The sequence below is a fragment of the Danio rerio genome, chromosome 9 (assembly GCF_049306965.1).
Source record: "Danio rerio strain Tuebingen ecotype United States chromosome 9, GRCz12tu, whole genome shotgun sequence".
NCBI classification, from domain to species: Eukaryota; Metazoa; Chordata; class Actinopteri; order Cypriniformes; family Danionidae; genus Danio; species Danio rerio.
The window spans coordinates 42,849,088-42,870,578 of NC_133184.1; the positions used below are offsets into that span (position 1 = coordinate 42,849,088).

Below are 21,491 nucleotides of genomic sequence, written 5' to 3' on the forward strand. Positions count from 1 at the left end.
AAAACATTTTTATAAGTTATTCATTTTATTCTTTTTAAATTGCTTAATAATTTGATCAATTCTCTTTCATATACTTTGACTGGGAACAAATACTGCTCTTTTTAAAATTGTAAATGCAAAATGGGACATCTCATTTTACTCACATACATATACAGAATTTAGCTACAACACTGCACAAATGTACTGAAAACAACAAAACTCTGCAATGCATTGTTCAAAAAGTTCTTTATAAATTAATGTTCATGCAACTGGGATAAACATTAACATTCGGACGTACAAAATGCATTCTTGTCCTAGTTACAAAAATCGCTCATCAAGCCTCAAGCTACCATACAGAAGCTAGTTGGGTAGAATTTTAAAAAAACGTGACCGAAACTGCATGATCATGGTTTGGAGTCAATAAGGCTGGTCATCCAGCTGAAGTCAGTCTTTCTGAGACTCTTGAGTTCCCTTTCCTGAGCTTTAGAGAGTTTGGGCTTTTGCTCATCCACAGAACCCTGCGCTCTGAGCTCCTGCTGACCGTCACATGCCTCCATTTCCTCCTCAGATTCCTCTTCCTCTTTCTCGCTGTCCATTTCCTGCTCTGAGGAGTCCATTTCCTCCCTGTTTATGAGCCAACAAAAGCAAAAAGAAAAATATCAAGACTTTAGTACGCTTGCGTTACAGAGAGTCTCCAAAAAAACGGAAGGGAAACAGAGAAGTGTGAATGTTGATTGAGGTTAACTTTCAAAGAAAATCATATCTGCTCATATCTAAATAAAATACATGTAAATCTAAAAATAATTATCTGCTGTGAGAACAAACAAATGCAAACCCACCGCACTCCAGTGTTGGAGATCAGGAGGGACCTGACAAACATGGAGCACAGCACTGAAGCAGCAGGCAGGACATGAGCCGGTGTGTGTAGCAACTGCAGGAAAATAAAGAAGAGGCAAAGATATTATAATATTTATCTTAATTTCAATTCCAATCACCTTACTTTCTTTGAATTATGGCTGCACGATATTATAAAAATTAGACATTGTGATATTTTGTTTTTTTGCGATAAAGAATGCAATATGAATACAACATCACCAGACAGCTTGAATAGCTCTTTTTGGAAAAAGTAATTCATTAATTTAGACTTATTTGGGATTATTCTGGAAGATTATGGGATTGATCTGAAATAAGATTGGAAAGATAGAAGTAAAATATTTTACATCACATTTTTCAGGTACAGAAAAATCAACTACAAACACTGTAACAACACTGACTGTACAACAAGATCTAGTTGTTTATACAACCAAACACTGTATAGTCTTCATGGTTTAAATAATTAAATAAATACATCTTTATTAGTTACAAACAGTACAGTTTCATGTGCCTGAATACTTTAAAGTCTCTGTTTACAGTCAGAGGTCTCAAAAACACATGCAACTGAAAAACTCACTCCATTATGGTTTAACACTTCGTTGACTCTAAATACAGTGTGTGTTCTGATCTGTGGCTCCTGCTCAACTACAATCCCAACATATAAACCCAGCATCATTACTCTTCCTGTGATATTGCGGATGTGCACATTTTGATATCGATGCTGAAACGATATATTGTGCAGCCCTCCTCTGAAATCTTATCCACAATCTTAGCACCCAAAACCAGGATGCTTTTTACACTTTTATTTTATAGCTATGTTGGTGTCACGTGTAGGCAGTTCCTGCATATATGACGTCACAAATGCAGAGCATGTGAGCAACAGTTTTATGTAATGTAATGTAATGTGTATTTATTGAGCGCATTTATTGTGTATGGCCGTACACCCAAAGCGCTTCACAATCATGAGAGGAGTCTGTCCACACCACCACCAGTATGTAGCATCCACTTGGATGATGCGACGGCAGCCACAGGACAAAGGCACCAGTGCGCTCATCCTGCTGGAAGTAGCCATCAGAAGATGGGTACACTGTGGTCATAAAGGGATGAACAGGGTCAGCAACAATACTCAGGTAGGCTGTGGCGTTGACACGATGCTCAATTGGTACTACTGGGCCCAAAGTGTGCAAAGAAAATATCCCCCACACCATTACACAACCACCACCAGCCTGAATTCTTAATACAAGGCAGGATGGATCCATGCTTTCATGTTGCTGATGTCAAATTCTGACCCTACCATCCGAATGTCGCAGCAGAAACTGAGACTCATCAGACCAGGCAATGTTTCTCCAATCTTCTAGTACAATTTGGGCGAGCCTGTGCGAATGGTAGCCTCAGTTTTTCGGTTTTTAGCTGACTGGTGTGGCACCCGCTGTGTTCTTCTAGCGCTGTAGCCCATTGTATGTTTTCCTATGATGTCAAAGCTGAATTTTTTTAGCATCATCGCTCCAGTCAGTTATGCAGTCCTTTAGAAGTCGTTTTAAAATGCTGATCTGATGCTCAAGAAACAAGTTTGGCCTAATTTTAAAGCAATTGTAATACTTTTTTGTCATGTTTTGTGATGAATAGAGAGTTACATAGAAAATCTTTTTTTTAAACACTTTTGTAACACTCAGAAAGCCTTTACTGTCTCCTTTAATCAATTTATATAGATGTTTTGCAGAATAATCCCCCTTATAATGGCAATAAAATGGACTTGCCTGTTTGATGGTGACCGATCCCTGTGTGTGTTGAGGTTTGTCTGCTGGTTCTTGAGTCTCTGTGTTGAGTTTGTGCTGCTGTTTCCGGTGTCTGCCCAACAGCAGGTAAAACGGTGTTACAGCAACACTCTCATCAATCACAAGCTGCACCAAGGAGAGACACAGTTACTCTTAGAGCCATTCACAATTAATGAGCAGAATGGAGGTGTAAGGTTAAAAACAACAACAAAAGTCCATACCCGCTTACTAGAAGACAACATTCTGTCCTCTTCTGTTGCTGAGCTGAAGGTCAACAAATCCTAATAAATTGAACACAGACCATTTTAGCCAGAATGTGAGTATTTAGTATTAACAGTATTAATTATGAGTAATATTTCATAGAGAAATAATTATAATAATTATATGCAATTACAATACAAATTTGTATATTTTACTTGACAAAAGAAAACACAGGGTTCCACATTATATAAAATAAGCCATATATATATTTATTTATATGAAGAGTTCAGACGCAAAAGCCGCTTAAGGCCACTTCTTTTTTTTTTTTTACTTTTGTTTTTTATTCGTTTTAACATAACGGAACAAACAGATAACCAGAGGCATCACATACAACTATTACATTCTTCTTATACAGTCGTTTTTATAGTACAGGTTACTCTCCCATTAGCCCCCCACTCCAACCCGCCCGTAAAAGGTACTGTATTATAAGCATAAACACCAACATAGTTTCCTTCAAGTCCACATGATTTAGTCTTTTACAATCTGTAATGTGCGGTCCAAACAAAATATTTCACATATATAATATACATATACATGTACATATATTGAAAAAATAAGTAATAATAAAAATAACAAATATAAATAAATATAAATAAGGGGAGGAGGGGGGTTCGCACTCATAGCAAAGCATTTCCTAGCAAATTATATATTTTCTGTATTAAACGCCACTTCTGCCAAAAATGAGCTTATGACATTGAGTGAATGCTTTAGGCACGTAGTACATGTTCAACAAATAGTTTTGCTTGAAATCATCTAAATCGCAGCATCAGCGCATTCAGAAGTAACAGTTTGTTTACACCACCTGCCTTTGACAGCAAAAGCCGCTACATCTCAAGAACCATAGAAGGTGCGAATCAAATCACGTTTTCAATGCAGCAGCGTGCTGATACGCCGGCTTTATGAGGAGAGTGTTTTATTTAGCTTCCGATTAAGATTCTAAATAACAGAGCTTGATGAACTGGATGAGCCTCTCCAACTGTCAGTGAATGGCAAATGAAAACGTCTCTTACCTCAAAACTCTGTGCATTTTAAGAAAAAGAAAACATAATGTACAGTCAGAAGTGTAGCTTGCATTCATAAAGTTTTTTGCGCAGCGATACTACTTTGAATGAACTGCATTTCATAAAAGACAGAGTTAAGAGGCTGTTCTTTTATCCCACATGGATGCCATGAGGATAAACGAGATGAAAAGGAGACCAAGACAGTGATTATGGTGAGAACGAATGACAGCTTCAAATAGTGTCTGAGAGGCATCCCCTGTTTGCTCAGTAGGCCTACCATGTGTTTTATGTTCTAATATAAGCTATTTTTTTTTAAAGACAAATATAATGTATGAAACTATACTTTTTTGTATTACTTCATACTACATAAACGCCAAACAAGCTTTTTATATTAAAGGACAACGCACAGATATCAATGTTTCACAATGTGTTTACATAATTTGAATCTAACAAGCTTAGTGTAAAATATTTGCAATGTTTACATCGCTCTACTTACAATAAAATAAATAAAATAAATAATAATAAAAAAAAAAACAACAACAACAGATAGTTAGGATTTAATTAATGTTTATTTTAATGTTATTGTTTTGATTCATTTATTTTCCTTTAGTCTCTGGTTTATCATAGGTTACCACAGCGAAATGAACCGCCACACACTTGACAGATTTATATATTTTAAGTTTTAGATGGTCTTTGTAATGTGTTTTATGTTTAGTAAAATAATTTATACTTGCATCTTGTGATTTTTCAACTGATTGCACAGATTGTCCCAATAGATGGATTTAGAGGTTATGCAATAAAAGCAGACGTGGATTTAGCTGGATTTGACACAAAAGAAAATGTACCTTGTTAAAAACCAAAGAATTGTCTAAAGGGACATTTTTTGAAAAAAAAGAGCTATTTGTATATCCCAACTAATAACTTTCATTATCTATAAAATGAAACTTCTGAGCCTAATTATAGGAGCCTGATAGAAAATGCCCATTTACAAGAAAAAAGGTCTAATGGATTTAGAGGGTTTTGCATCTGAACTCATAATTTATATACATATACATGCATACACACACACACACACACACACACACACACTTTATAAAATGTGCAACCCTGTGTTTTTTAATGTCGAGACCCCTTCTTACCTTCTTTGTAAATGAAACCCCCCTATTTTTTATTTATATTCTTCTATTATTAATTAGCATATTTTTTGTTTGTTGGGATAATTGTAATGTTATAGCTGCTTAAATATCTGTATTCCATTATTATACTGTATGTTTAAAACCAGCAGATTATACTATATATTTTACGCCATGCACTTATTGTTATCCAAGTATCAGCTTAATAATAAAAAAAAAGGACATGTTTTGACTCTAGGTATGACTGAAGTACCATGTTGTGTGTGAGGAAGTAGAGCTGAGATCTGTTGAGCCACTGACAGCTTTCATCACAACTGTTGAACGGCTCTTCTCGAGGAACAAACACGGCTCGATCCACCCTTTCTAGACACACGTATCTCTGGCTGAACAAAGGCCGTGGCTCGCTGGGCTTGAACACAAACACTGAACACACACCAGAGAAGACATTAAACAGCAGCTTGTGATCAATTAAAGGCGTTTATGCTCTTGTCAATTTTCAGATTTCTGCCATTTTCAGTCTAATGCAAAGAAAACATCCATAATGCACTTTAATGCGTTTCATTTGTCACACTTTATCAAATTGTGTCTGTATTTTTGTATCCTAAATTATTACAATACATTTTATTAAAGGTTTGCAGTTTCATCATCTATATTTTGAAGGTTATGACACAACATTGTTCATTTAAATTTTAGCTAATTGTACAACACATTATTGATTTTATATTTTATTTTTACTGAATTATAAAGTGACAAAAAGAGATTTCCAAAAGAGCACCAATAAAAAAAAAAAAAACACACATTACTTCTAACCAAACACTAAAGAGATGTAGGTGATGACCTTTAAACACTTACGGTGTGTGTGTTTAGACTCGAATGAAAAAGCGGCCACATTTTCTGACAAAGGGTCCGACTGCAGCCTGGAAACATCCACAGATGTGCTCCATTCCACTGTGAACCACCGAGATGAAACCAAACAGTGAATAAAACCAGACATAAACTTACTTGGTTACCCACAGAAAATAGTGCTTCACCTTAAATAATAGTCCTAGCATCATTAACTCACTGTCATATTATTTCCAGTGATCCATAATATATTGGCATTAGCCATTAAATGCTTAGATTAATCATAATCAGTCTGCTAAGAAAACTTAATAGGCTCATAAAAGTGATTTCAACTTTAGAGTAGAGGTCTGTGCAGGATTTTTTAGTCCTGCTCCTGAGAGGTTTTATTCCACACCCGACCGCTCCAGCTGTATATTCAGTCTTTATTCAACTGCTGCCAGCCTAGAATAATTTTCTACTAGACCTGACCGTTCTTGCTAAATTTACATCCGGTTTCCAAACTCTCACGATAAAACTGGGTACTACCAAAAGAAAGAGATAACAGATAAAACTTTGGATTGTGCAAGGATAGTAGGGTAAATGTCCGTTTAGTTTCATGAGTCTCATTACAAAGCGGCCTTAAACCTGAGGTTCCAGTCTTGTGATTTTTAAAGGGTAAAACTGTGAGGTATTATCACATCGTGCAAAGGGTGAATTTTTCCATTTGCATCTATGAAACATCAAAAAGACTCCCATACATCAGACTTGCCTGATGTGGGTTTTAAATAAATTAAATTCATGTTTATTTCTATAGCACTTTTACAACGTAGATTGTGTCAAAGCAGCTTAACATAGACTTTCTAGTAAATTGAAACTGGGTCAGTCCAGTTTTTAGAGTTGAAGTTCAGTTCAGTGTGGTTTAAATTTCCCTGCTGAAAGTCCAAACACTGAAGAGCAAATCCACCGATGTCCCAAACCAAGCAAGCCATTAGTGAGGAACAAACTTCACCAATTGACGAAGTGGAGGAAAAAAACCTGGAGAGAAACCAGGCTCAGTTAGGCACGACCATTTCTCCTCTGGACAATTCTTGTGCAAAGATCTAGGCAGTCTAGGCAGCAGAGGCTGGAGAACGCTGGACGTCCACTGTGGAGAGCCGCAGGTGAGTTCAGGCTGGCCCACAGGATCAAGCGGAGTCTGTCACAGGGCTCTTTCAGAGTCTCATGCTCTTCACTCTTCTATGACCACCACAGCATCAGCTCAAGATACAACTTAGTCCAGGATTATGGATGGCATCATTTCTTCAAAGGTCTTTGCTAACAGTAAACTGACCGTTTTCTTAATGCAAGCAGAAGGTCAGCGCATCTTCAGTTTGCTCTACAACGTTGGTGAAGCCCGCTCTGATGCACGCACAGACTGTGCAGGAAAAAAGCATGTGCTTTCAATAAGAAAGAGGAAATCACAGATATGCCATTCTGAAATAACGTTGGGACTTGAGAATGCTATATTGTTATACGCCCTCTCCCGTTCAAATTACACCAGAGTTACCGTCCGCTACCATGTTTTATTTGGAAATTTGCAGACCTCTACTTCAGAGCATGTTAGAGGAGTGTAGGCATGATGGAAGACAAAACATTTTCAATGTAGGTTTTTGACTTAGAAGAAAATTAAAACTTTGCAATTGCAATTTGTAAATGTGGGAAAAGAAAGATATTGATGTTTCCTTGCAGGTTTTCTGCAGTCAAGTTATTCAAATAAAATTAGCTATCCACTGCTTTGGTGTGCATTTATAGTCTAATGTCAATGATCAGGTTAAAGGTGAAGTTCACAAAAAAATACTATATCTCTTTATTGTGCGTCACAGGTTATTATCTCAAGAAAAAAATCTCTGTCAGTGCATTAAAACCTGCATACTGTCATTTTGTCACATATCTGAATAAACCAAGGGCTCATAAAAGAAAGATTCAGATTCACACATTTTGAGAGCTTAAAATCATTCACTGCATTTTAAAGCATAATAAACCAAGTAAAAAAAAAGTGTCTATTTTTTCCATTTTAACAAAAATGAAAAAAAAAAAAAAAAAAAAGATGGCAGAGAACATTTGTGCATCACTGCGGTGTTTCTGTCTTTTTAAAGCAAATATTTGGAGTAAACTAATCCATGCTCATGTTCAAGGAAAAACAGGTTTGATGAGTAAATCTTTTTGCAGTGAGCTATCCTCCGCTATCCTCTTTTAAACAGATGCACCATTGCAAACTGTAAAAATTGCAAATATGAATATGAACCAATATGAATGAGCACTTACATGCACAAGTGAGGAGATTCCAGCAGCAGAGCAGGTTCTTGGTGGTGGTGCTAAGCAAGTATTTGGAGCAGCTTAACCGGCCGAAACAAAGGTCCCTGGTGGATCAAAGCAGCAGCATTAGTCGCTTTCACCAAACCAAAGACCACCGTGATCAGCAAAACCCATGTCACTTACATATTTCATCAGATTAGTCTCTGTGCGTGATAATCAGTCGGCTTACAGTTAATCAAGAACTGTGACATGAACAGTCACGAATCAGATCATCAAAGGTAAATATCTCAAGTTTTTCAGAAATGTACCCAAGTTTACCAAAGCCATCCACTTTTTTGTGATAGGACATTACACTTGATGCAAATCTGCTGAGAAATTCCAAGCAAATGTCAACCTTCCCATGAAAAAAATAAGGTTTTCACCAAAATACTGAAACCTTAAGCTGTTTTGTGTAGGCTTGTATTTTACTGTACTGTAAAAATACTCAAACATGTCTGTGTCTATGTTTTAAATAATTATGTTTAATTTACCAAAGTCACACAAATGGCAATTTTACATCTGTCACATCCATAACGGAGAGATGTTACATCCATGAAGCTTTAAATGTAAAATATAATATAAAAAAAATCTACTGTTTTTCTTCTATAGTAAGATGACGATTATCCTTTAGATTAGCATTGCTTTTTTGGGTTGTGCAGTTTCATTCACAGAAATTCTACAAAGTATGTTGTTTACTGTAGACTCGCAAACTTTTCAGTCACATCCATAACGCATGTTTATTTTCGTCATTTAAAACCTAAAATATGTCTACAGACTGATATTTTTCTGGTCCCATAACTCTGTGGTTTGTTGTTTCGGAAAATATAAACAGATCTTTCAATATAATGCTAACAAACTTTCTCTCTGAATTTATGTTTTGAGATTCACATCACAACTTGGCTCAACAAATCAATGTGAGAGGATTGAAAATACTGTATAGCACATTAAGCACTAGTTGAAATTCCTTATTACTATTATTATAACAGTGAAAGTTCCATCATCAAGCTCTTAAAGTCATCTGACAAATAGAAACATTGTGCTGGTCATGGATTCACAAATAATCACCAACTATATCTATATATATACAATGATGTAGCCATTATAAGAAACATTTTCTTCCCTTGCATTTAAGATATGTTTAAGGTTTAGACCACAACCTTTTCAAACTGATCCATGTGAAAATGGCCAAAAATACTGTACAGCATAAATGTATTACCAGTACTTGACTTGCTAGTAAACAGTACCACGATGCACAGTAGAATTTTTTGTGTGTGTAAGATGAGTCTCTGCTAATGGTTGCAATGTGAAGTAAATCTACAATTTGCTTGAGATGTTTTAGGAAACACTTGAGGAACAACAACACTACTACATACTCTGCCATTGTTGTGTGTTCGTTTGCACGAAAAAGACACTCGCTAAACCATGTACTATATACATATGACGTCCTTGTTTTCAAAGACTCTCGTTTTCGGGTGTTTAGACGGAAACGACAACAACAGCATTAAAAAAAATGTTCAGTTTGTGACCGTTTTAAGACGGTTTAATGTGTTTTCAGTTGTAAAAACAATGTTGTTGTGAAAACAAACCGGCAAAACACTAAATTTTCTCTGCATTGCATTGCAAAGTTTTGCTGCAGACAGCAGCGTTTCAAAACAGTGTATTATGCATGCCAGGCCATGACACTATTTATAAACACAAACACTGTCCATGTGTAGTAAACATACCCTTTCTTTTACTAAATTAATGTTACATTACAATCAGTTCATCACACAAATTCATCATTTATCTACAGAGGTTTTTAGTCAAACAAACAAACAATGAAACAAACAAACAAAAAAAACAAACACTTTTACTGTGCTTTCACTGCAACTGCATGGAAAAATAGAAAAACTAATGGGAAATGGGAAAACTATTGGTGTGTTCACACCAGTCGCAGCATGCGTGAATAAATCACACATAAATAGATGTGTGAATACTTTTGTGTCTACTTGCTTCATACGTGCATCAAATTCACTCCTCAACATATGCAGATTTGCATCATGGGCAGGGCTTTTGCTTGCCCGGTCACTTTAGCTTCATTGCTAAATGGCTAACATGTATTTTATTGAGAGAGTAGCTGTGCTTTTTATGTGCTTTTAAAATGCTGAAAAACAGCGTATATTCATTTGGCGCAGTATCTGAGTTCACTAGATCCTTTCAGAGGTGCACCCAGCTCTGCGAGTTCATCAACTCCTCCAAAAACTATACAACAGGCACTACGTCATAATTACTCCCCTACAAGAGCAAGCTCATGATTGGTTAACGAGGTGGGCTTCATTTGCACCGCAGGATGTTTATTTATGTCTTTGCATTGATTTAACATGTAAATCACTCAGGCTTGATGCTTGATCCGCGTCTGGTGTGAACGCAGCACAAGTTTATTTACCTTTAATTAAAGCATTTTCCAATCAATTGAAACTCTTACAGCTGGTATTAAAAGTGCAGTTAAATAATAGTTAAAGAAAACTCATTTACTCACCCTCAAGTGCTTTCAAACAATTATAAATCTTTAATTTTTTTTTTCAAATTAAACAAAGAAAGATATGTGAGTTTGTAAGATATTTTAAAAATTATACATTTTGTAAAATTATAGGTGTTTAAATACATAGTTTAAAAACAAAAAGTACAATAAAAGTCAATAGTTACTAGTTTCCAACATCCTCCAAAATGTCTTCTATATAATTTATACAATATCTTACAAACTCAAACAGGTTTGGAACAAGTGGAGGGTAAGTAAAGTTCGTTGTAAACAATCCTGTTTAATATTAAAAGTATACATATTTAAAGAGTGAAAAAATGCACAGTTGGTTTTGGTTCAACAATGCTGGATAATCCAGTATTGCAATTTGCAACCGTTTATCCAATAAAATGTACTGCTTGTGTGTGATAAAGGGAAGCAAGTAAGAACTGAGAAGAGTTGTTGACAAGCTATGTCATGCAGTTTCCATCATGATGTAGTACCCTAGCTGCACCTAATGAACTTCCTTTTTTCAAAAACACTGACCAAGTAACAGCGCGTCCCTGTTGACCCCGCAGAGTTTGGCCTGCGCTCAACTCTTCAAAAGGACTCAATTCTTATTCTGTCTGGCCAACATCTAAATCTTAGTCACTGAGTTACTACCATTCAAGCTGTGCTGAGAGCCTGCTCAAGGAACGAGAGCCTGTGCTGAACGAATGCTAATTAAGGGAGTAACGCTATACAAAACTGAAAATTTTAAAATAAAAATAAAAAAAGGTAATCACAACTTTTCACAACACTACCTCACAGCTCTCAGGTAAAGTTACAAATAAAAGACCCAAATAATAATAATAATAAAAAATTGCAAAGGAATAAAGTGTTGCAGCTACCTTTATTATTTACAAACTCCCATCATTTCTATTGGAGCAGTGGAAAAATGAGTGCCTTTTCAAATAGTCAATATTTCAGCAACTGACACAAGGAGTTTATGCTGACATTACAACTAAAGGAAGGTGTGTAAAATTTAAAGGTAAAATTGTAATATTTATCACTTATTCTAATCTTTGCTGTCTTTGTCTGTCTAACTCCTACACTTGTGCACCGAAGTCTCCAAAGTCATAAAATATTTGGTTTTACTGTGATCCATTAAAAAATAGTGAATGGATGAATCATTCTAGAGCAGGGGTGCCCAAACTTTTCTTATGAAGGGCCAAAAACCAAACTTTGAGGCTAGTGGGCCGAATTTTTATATAATATTTAAAATAACTAGAAAAGATTGTTTTAAATGAACTATTACAATCTCATTGATATTAAGAGTTACACTGTTTTTTGCCTTGACTTGCTTGCTCATGTCTCCTGCATAGTCCTCTATTTGTCGGGTGACAGTGTTTACATTTTAAACTTACATTCATTTACATTTATTTTCAGTCTGCTTTTATGAAGCTTTTTTGAAAGCAACAAAACAAGAACACAACAAAAAGGTTACGTCCAATTAGAAATGACGATCTCTGTTAAAGGCATTCGCTCCAACCCTCTCCATCATTCTCAGAAAGGATGGTGGGCCAAATCAAAGGTTACAATGGACCAACTTTGGCCCAAAGGCTCTATTTTGGGCAGCTCTGTTCCAGAGTTCTAGAGTAAGAAAGATGATTTTGTGATATTCTCCCGCATATTAACAAATTCATTGCAAAAACACGTTAAAGGCAGCTTTAAATATATTTGAACTGTAAATAACACAGACTATTGGATTACAAAACCAGGTAAATCTCTTCAGACTATTTTGAAGTTTTTGAATATGCTTTTACATTTTTAATTCATAATATTCATATTTTATATTCATAAAGTGTTGCTGTTTATTTGTAAGTACTTGTGAAATGTACAAGCAACTTCTGAGTAAAACGTTTCTAGTATTGACACGTTTTTTGACAATTTAAACTTTTTATTATTTGCAAATAGTTCAAAGAACTATCGAATAATAAATGATGTTAAATTAGTAAATAAACCAAAACAAAACACTTGCACACAAAAATGTGTCCGTGGGGTATTTGCCATTATTATTTTGTCTTGTTACATGTTATGCTAATATTGTGGGTCACAAAAATACAGAAATTTTCTTCATTTAATAAAATAAATTCCAACCATTCATAGTATTTTGGGTTGCCAAATCTTCAGTGTATAGTTTGTTTTCGTTTCCATGCAGGCAATTTGTAATAGTTTTTACTGAAGCTTGTGTTGCATACATAGCATTTAATTAGATTAAACCTCAGCCTGCACAATTGTATTAATCAATATAAGCTATGATACTCTAATTTTAAAGCACAATGTACCCCTATTAAAACAAACACAGCAGAAAGAGTCTGGTCAAGCTGATCTGCAGTCAGCGAATCACCTTATTTCTCCAGGTGGTTGGCAGAGTGTGGTGAGCAGCTCCCAGGTCTCCGGGCTCCATAATGTTAGGACTTCTTGAAAACTCACAGCCAGGATGGAGCCATCAGCTGAGAAACAGCAGTTCTTTGGCTTCAGGTTATGATAACTGCCAACGAAATCACATGACCAGTAGTTCTGGGCCTCTGAAACACAAATGAAAAGGGGTGCGGTGAGACGGGTGTGTCTGAACTCAAGACTTGAGCTTTTCTTCATCCAACATTAACACCTTTGGAAGGTTCTGGAGGATTTGACTCACGTTGAGCGTCTGCAGTCTGACACCAGGCTTTGAACTGGCCGTCCAGGGCTGTGGTCACCAGCATGGTGGTCTCCTCTGAAGAGCTGAAGCACATGGATGTAATCCGCTCGCTGTGGGCCTCAGTGACGGTGGTATTCAGGACAAAGCTAACAGCACAGAGCGCATAAAAATTGTGAAAAATTTGTAAAATACTGCTTAAAGCGTCATACTTTTATTTGGAAAGAACAAATTAAACTTAACCAAAAGATGAAGAGGATTTTAAGGGTACAGAAGATTTTTTTTTTTAATCATATGCTGTTCATCGAACTTTCTCTATAAAAAAAAAAAAAAAAAAATAAAAATTGATTATCATAGTTTAACATATCTTTTAGCAGTACAATTGTTTTCGGCTTTGTTGATAATGGGAGATGTTTCCTAAACATCAAATTAAATTAGAACTTCTATAGGATAATGAGACAAAAAAAAAAGAGTTAAGTAAAGGCTGCAAAAAAATTTATTCAATATTAATTTACATTTATAACGCATTAATCTAGTATAACAATCACAACAATAGTTGTGTAGTTCCCAAGTGCTTAAGGGTTTAGGAAATTCCATTTAAACCAATGCAGAAGCTCTGCTAGTAATGGCATTGGTGTAACAATCAATAGTCATGTTTCCATCCAAAGATGCAAATTAATCTTCTGTGCACAACTTGAATATTGCATAAAACATTTGCAAATAAATCACTGTTTCCATCCAACGAGTCCAAGAGAGAAAAAACATAACAACAAAAAACAAATCCCCACTTCCTGATGAACTGGCGCCAAATATCAAAAGAAAAAGGGAAGTTGTTACCTTTGGAGAAGGTCTTTTTAAATATATAATAATTTACTTTGTCTTAGAACACGTAGACGAAATGCAATGTGCGCAGTCATGCCATCTTGCTTTTGGAGGCAGGAGATCATCTTCAGTTATGCCGAGTTCAGACTGCATGATTTTCAAAGTAGACGTGTCATGGAAGTTTTCACACTGCATGACAATCCAGGCTAGCGTTCTGTCTATGTTGTGTTTACACTGCAAGATGGATCAGTGATAGGGGGTTTCACACTGCATGACTTTAAAATAGGAAGAATCGCTGACAACTTTGTCCAAACTAAGTCTCACAACCAAACCCACGTGAGAAGTGACATGGAAACAATACAAGGTCATGTAGTATATCTTTTGTTATTAACTACATAATGAGACAGAAGCCTTTAGTGTGGTATAAATACATATTTTGTTCACCTGGGTTTTGAAGGGAATTAGCAATTTCTCCTCAACGCGTTTCTTTTTCAACCCGGTTGTGATATTGCTCAGATGATAAGTCAAACAGACATGAGTGCTCCTTCCAAATTCACACTAGAATTTCCTACATATCTTTGGTCCAAATAAACTGAAAATGAGCACTTTTAACTTCACCCCCAACCTTCTGCTGGTCTGCAGATACCCATACTACTCTCTCATAGGCCGTACTCACACTAGGTACAGTTGCCTCGAACCGGGCCAAAGCACGCTTGTCCCCCCTCCCGTCTCCCCCGACGGCCCGCGCTCACACCATATCGGGCCTCGGCACGCTTACGTCATTGCTGCTGCGCTCTTCACAAGCGCTCTTTATGGCAAGCCTGTTTAGCATTTAAATCTTTATTCTGACTCCATAAATATATTTAGAGATATCTCTAATTATAATTCGACTAGTCAGAATAATAATTAGAGATATCTGCAATTGCAATTGTACTAGTACGAAATCAGATTGGAGATATCTGCAAATATATTATGACTAGTCATATTCCTCCATTGAAAAATATTTGCAGATATCTCTAAATGAGTTTTGACTAGTCACAGTTGTAATTAGAGATATCTCTAACTGAGTTTTTACTAGTCATAATACATTTGGAGATGTCTTTAATTCGTCATATTTAGAGATATTTACAACTATATTTGAAGATATCTCTAATAAATTTACTAATAGTCGAATTACAGTTGTAGATATCTTGAATTAGATTTTTGACGAGTCAAAACTCAGTTAGTGATATCTGCAAATATTTTTCAATGTAAGTCAATGGAGGAATATGACTAGTCATAATATATTTGCAGATATCTCCAATCTGATTTCGTACTAGTACAATTGTAATTGCAGATATGTCTAATTGTCATTCTGACTAGTCGAATTATAATTATGACTAGTCAAAATATAATTAGAGATATCTCTAAATATATTTATGGATAGTCAGAACAAGGTTTAAATGCTAAAACGGCTTGCCATACACTCTCACCCAGTAGCACAGTGGAGATTTCTCTAGTTATATCCTTTCAGTCGTTTGTCATGCATTGACATGCAGTCAGATATCTCGCCAAACAGTCCTTAGGGATGCGGGGACACGCAGTCAGATATTTTGCCGAACAGATCCGCCACTTTTGGCGCTCAAAAACAATCATAAAGCTCTCGTGCTGCAGGAATGAGGAGGTCTGCTGAAGGCGCGCAGCTGTCATGCTGTGAGGAGTTTGCGTCTTTAATAAACTACGGCAGTTTGCGTTCACTGAACAGTAAGAATGATTAATAAATCCATATGAAACAGCCCCTTAAAAGTCACGTCTCGCTTTCAGTTTCGGGCTTTGGCGCGTTTTGCACTCACACACAAGTGTACCGCGCCAAAGCCCAAGTGATCCGCGCTCAGGCACACCTCTTCCAACCGGGCCAGGGCCAGCCAAGTGAACCGTGCTTGAGCCCGATTCAGCGCACTCACACTTCTCAAACGATCCGGGAAACGGGCTTGGGCACGGTATGGATGGCATAGTGTGAGTAGGCCCATAGTCTCATAGGCTGTTGGGAATCGAAATGATTTTGAATCGCTGACTGCTCCAGATATTTAGCATGCCAAATATCTCACGAGTGTTGGTGACTCAACGGCAATTCTCTCAGATCGTGTCTTTGATAGTTCACACTGTGATTGTCACTCACGTGAACGAGCATCGATTTGCTTTTGATTTCAGGCATTTGTCTGCAACTTCTCAAAACCTCTCGGCGAGTCAAAATTGGGGCTAAAATCATGCAGTCTGAACTCGGCATAACACTTCTTGGAAGATTTGCGCTTTCCACTGATGTTTTCTTTCTCGTATTTAACATTTAAAAATGTTCAGACCTCACATACCCGTCACGTTCTGCCATTTTTGTTATCACATGGTTTGTTGAAGTAAAGTCACATGACTTTAACGAGCATGCTCAAATTTATTCATTAAATGCATTTCCAACATAGTTTATGCACATTTTTTCTTATTTAATATAAAGTTCATTATTCAACTGTGCGCATACTTTTTTAATGGTGCATCTTGGTGTTTCCATCCAGGGTTTTTAAAGGTTCAGGACACCCTGGAGAACTTTTATTTATATATTAACAGATTTGTGTGTGTTGAGCATTAGTTAAGACAATGTTAGCACCTTTCAGCTTTAATTGTGGGGAAAACTGGATAATTTTGAGCTTTTGTCAGCTAATTTCAACTTCCGGGTTTAAAATGATTTTTGGGGAGGGATCAAAATCGGCGACGTAGCGCAGTACCGCAAGTGCAATGATGACGCGTCGGTTTCTCATTATTATTCAAAGCGGAGTTTCCTTTTCCTATGAGAAGAGCCAGCTGCTTAGTTATTCATGAGAGCATGACAGCACGCGCTTTCCGAAGGCATGGCAGACGCAGACCTGCCAGACCAGTGCCAAGCTCAAGCTGTGAGACACGGACCCACGGGCACGCAGTAGCCGTTTATGTAGGCTCATATGTGTTTGTTTCCATGACCCACGGGGTTTGTTGCATGTTTTTCCCCGCGATCCTGTCAGGGCCGATCATACAGCAAAGCTGTGTGTGTGATGCAAGCATTTTTGTCGGGAGAGCAGCACGAGAATTGGAGAATGGCGGATGTTGTCTTGTATCAGGAGTTCATTCACATTCAGACACATCGCCATGCTGCTGTGTTTGCCTAAATCCTCCAGATTACCAGCAGGACTAATGGTTAAAATAGACAGGTCAGGAGACCTGCTGCACTGAGTCTACATTTAGATCTATGGTTCAGAGCCGGGGATTCAGGGAGAAGTCCTCATTTATAGTGTTTACATGAACACACTTATCTTTATAATGATATAAATTGTGGTTGTCTGTATATGAAATTACGAATAACAAATATAGCAGGGCATTAAATCACTGTTTATTTCTTTGCATTTTAACTCTGTAAACTATAAACTCATGCGTCTCCTCACGGTTTGTCTCAATTTGTGAGCTAACTGACATCAACAGTTGTTCGCTCCCCTTCTCCTCTGCTGGCCACGCCCACTCCTGCCCTATGCTCGCGGAGCTCCACGCCCATTAATCATGCATCTTTTGAAAAAATTCTGAAGTAGACTTTAACCAAAAGTGGGGGGTGTCATGGCCCTTTAATGTGATATTCCAAAATGAGCATAAAAATAGGCTTGTGGAAACGCAGTTAAGGGCGAGGCAGATGCGCAGTAGGTAGTGCCGTCGCCTCACAGCAAGAAGGTCGCTGGGTCGAACCTCGGCTCAGTTGGCGTTTCTGTGTGGAGTTTGCATGTTCTCCCTGCCTTAGCATGGGTTTCCTTCGGGTGCTCCGTTTTCCTCCACAGTCCAAAGACATGCCGTACAGGTGAATTGGGTAGGCTAAATTGTCCGTAGTGTATAAGTGTATGTGTGTGTGTGAGAATGTGTGTGTGGCTGGAAGGGCATCTGTTGCGTAAAAACTTTCTGGATCAGTTGGCGGTTAAATCCGCTGTGGCGACCCTGGATTAATAAAGGGACTAAGCCGACAAGAAAATGAATGAATGAAACAAAGTTAATGACATACATCCAAGAGAATGACAAGACAGCCCATGTTAGCTTGGCATCAACAATAGTGATGTCACTGAAAAAATTGCCTTTTTTCAGTAAATTCTGTCACTTAATCTCTCATGAGTCTTTTTAATTTCAGAGTTTTAAGAGTGTGCAGCCTTTTTGCATCATTCCTTGGGATTTTTTGAACTATGTATCTATTGGGATTGTTTTAAAGGCGCTGTGAATCTTTGGTTGTTATTTTGGTTCATGTGAGGACATTATATACATTATATAAAACGAAAGATGAGCTTTTGATTGCTCCCCTAACACCATTATCATGCGAAACAGCACAAATGTAGCAGCTTATAGAAGTCATATGTTCAATGATCTGAAGTGATTCAATTCTGCTTCTAATACCTTTGCGTGGTCTCATCGAAAGCCCATAGTTTGAGGAAAAACTCAAGATCTGAAGTTTTATGTCCTCTTTCCTCCACTGTAGCGAGCCAGGACCCTTTGACATCAAAAACAGCCTTGACCACTTCAAACTGATCCAGACCTGCTTCATAAATATACTCTTGCTGCACGATGTCCAGCTGTGAATGCAAAAAAAACGACTATTATTCAGTCATTAATATCAAGAACAACATATTTGAAGTAATACATTTGAAAAACATAGCACTGGATTTCACCAGACATGTTCTTGCAACAGTATATGAACCCGTGTCAGCAGAAAAACACACACATTGATGGAAATAACACGCTAACACCTGACCAAACATTTTCCAGTGCATACTTCCCCATATACTTACTTTTTCCTGAGAAACGTTAAGCTTAATCGTAGCATCGACTCACATTGTACAAATGTTTGTCACGTAGGAGAGAGTAAAACTGCAGATGACCCGGTTTCCCATTGAGCACTAAAGCTTTACTGCGCGGGTCAATCATTAGATCAGTCGAAACAGCATCTCCTGGAAGCATCGGAAGGAATAAATGTTTACTGCCATTGTTGTGTAATTCAAATTGTACGTGCAAATGTGGCTACTTTACAAACCTCTGACTAAACCCTGAATCAGGCCGGACACTTTAAAGCTGCTCTCGATAATGGAGATCTCTGCGGAGGAAGAGGAGCAAATGATAATTCAGAAGTGTAAATGTATGCCATATTGAAAAATTACATTTGCATTTATGGTAAAGGTTGCAATAAATATTTTGTAAAATGATCTCTTTAATGTCACTTTTGAAAATTGACTGGGAGAAAACCTTTTCTGGCTTGAATTATTTTGGTTTATACACTGTAAAAAGCAATTAGCTGACTAATTTAAAAAAGTGAGTAGACTCATTGCTTTAAAATGATGTAAATAAAATATATGCCTAATTTAAAAAAAAATAAGTTAAGTGAACTTAAGAGTTCTAAGCTACAACAGAACTACTCAAATATTTTAGTTAAAATCAACTTACGACTTAAGGCAATGGATTTACTCACTTTTTTCAAGCAACTTTTTACAGTGTACACTCAAAAAATAATTATGCAAAGCACTTATTTAGAATGAGCTGAAACACAATTCTTCAGATTTTTTTTCAGACAACCTAATTGTTTTGTGTTCAATCCACTTAAATTTGTCAAAAAACAACTTCAAGTCAACTTGACTGATTTGTGCTAAGTAGACATGAATAAATTGTGCCGATTTTTTACAGCGTAATTTCAAATAATGCTTCATCCCTTTTATACACATCATACTACTGTTCTGTTACATTACTTAAATCCAGCTTCATTTTTATTGAAATCAAAATACATTTATATGTAGCCAAACTAAACTTAGTAAGTTTAGTCATTTTGTAGTTCCAGTAAAATAGGTTTTACACACACATACATAAATATAGATAGATAAGTATAATTTACAAAATAATTTCACAAAAAGCCATTTGTGTTAAAATGTGTTGAGAACAAATCTTCCCTCAAACACAAGTTTTTCTTTTTTAATGATTAGTTTCACAAAAGGGGTAATTTTTTTGACCTCCACTGTATGCATGTATATATACATACACGTACATATACACTAATCAACATTTGAAGTGGATGTCTGTCTGTCTGTCTATCCATCCATCCACAGGGTGGGCCATTTATATGGATTAGCCCCCCAGACATATTAGCTCTGCTAAACATCATTTAGGAAATATTTAAAAAAGAAGGAAAAAAAAAATTCAAAAGGGGGGGGGGCTAATATTTCTGACCTTAACTGTCTATCCATCCGTCCGTCCATCCATCCATCCATCAATTTATTTATAAAATCTTAAGGCTGATTTATACTTCTGCGTCAAACGCACGCGTATGCTACGGCGTTGACGCATCGCCCTACGCCGTGGCCATCGCTGACGTGCACCTCTCAAAAAATGTAACTACAAGTCGCAACGAAGCGTAGCGCAAGCTCTGTGATTGGTCGGCTTGGTAGCACTGACGAGTCTGGGCGGGACCAAGAGCCACGCGAATGGCGCGACCCCAATGAAGCTATTGTTTACAAGTGTGGAGTCCCATGAAGGAGCTCTGGAAAGTTTTGTTTTGTGTTTACCTCATAGTTAAAGTTGTTGCACGTCCGCCGGCTCCTGCCTCAAAATGAGCGAGATTGAGCCACTTGTACATTCAGGAAGTGTTCAGGAAAAGCAAAACACTAGCGAAGAAACTCGACACAGAGGAACATTTACACCTCACTGCCAACTAGCGTTTCGGAAGTGTTAATGCAGACCAACAGAGACAGCGCGCAGAAGTATAAATGCACAGCTACGCGCGTTGCATGGCGTGGGTTACACCAGTCACTTGACGCAGAAGTATAAACCAGGCTTTATGCTGCACAAAAACTAACAATGCATCAAAAGCAATGCAGCTACTAATCTTTCAAATGTCCAAGACTGATAAAAGGTTAAAAAAAAAATCCAGTCCACAACTACTTTTTATATTGAAAATATTTTGTGTGTGACATTAAAATCAGTTAAAACTAAAAAATTTAGTAGTTTTGAAAAAATAATGCAAAAATATTAATCTGATGCAGTTTTAAAGCAGTTTAATTTAGAGATTGTTTTCTTCTCGAACATAACAAAAACATTTGAACAGTGCACAAGGGTTAAAACTTGACATCTTACTGTTGTCTGAATGTGCGGTGCAAAACAATTGTCCGTCAGCTGATGCAGACACATGCGAAATGGATCCTCCGAGTCTAGGCAGGAACTCTTTTTTGCTCATATCTCCATACTGCCACTGGACGAGCACAGACTCGATGCCTCCACTCAGTAAATTAGAGCCTGCAGACACAA

At 37.0% G+C, this 21,491-nt stretch overlaps 1 protein-coding gene across 5 annotated transcripts in view; it reads right to left on the bottom strand.

Annotated features, from left to right (window-relative positions):
• Positions 1-206: 206 nt before the first annotated feature.
• Positions 207-21,491, bottom strand: part of wdr75 (WD repeat domain 75) — a 33,740-nt gene continuing 12,455 nt past the window's right edge. For 2 of the 5 annotated variants that reach the window (XR_012384905.1, XR_012384904.1), the window contains exons 9-21: positions 21,321-21,479; positions 19,237-19,296; positions 19,038-19,153; positions 18,603-18,778; positions 13,359-13,504; positions 13,065-13,245; positions 7,830-8,243; positions 5,875-7,686; positions 5,276-5,445; positions 2,849-2,908; positions 2,610-2,753; positions 819-910; positions 209-603 (exon numbers count right to left, since the gene is read on the bottom strand). Coding sequence is in view for 2 of the 5 variants with exons in the window: in NM_200090.1 (NP_956384.1) it covers positions 384-603; positions 819-910; positions 2,610-2,753; positions 2,849-2,908; positions 5,276-5,445; positions 5,875-5,970; positions 8,149-8,243; positions 13,065-13,245; positions 13,359-13,504; positions 18,603-18,778; positions 19,038-19,153; positions 19,237-19,296; positions 21,321-21,479 (1,715 nt within the window). In the remaining 3 variants the exon portion in view is untranslated. 5 annotated transcript variants of the gene reach the window in all.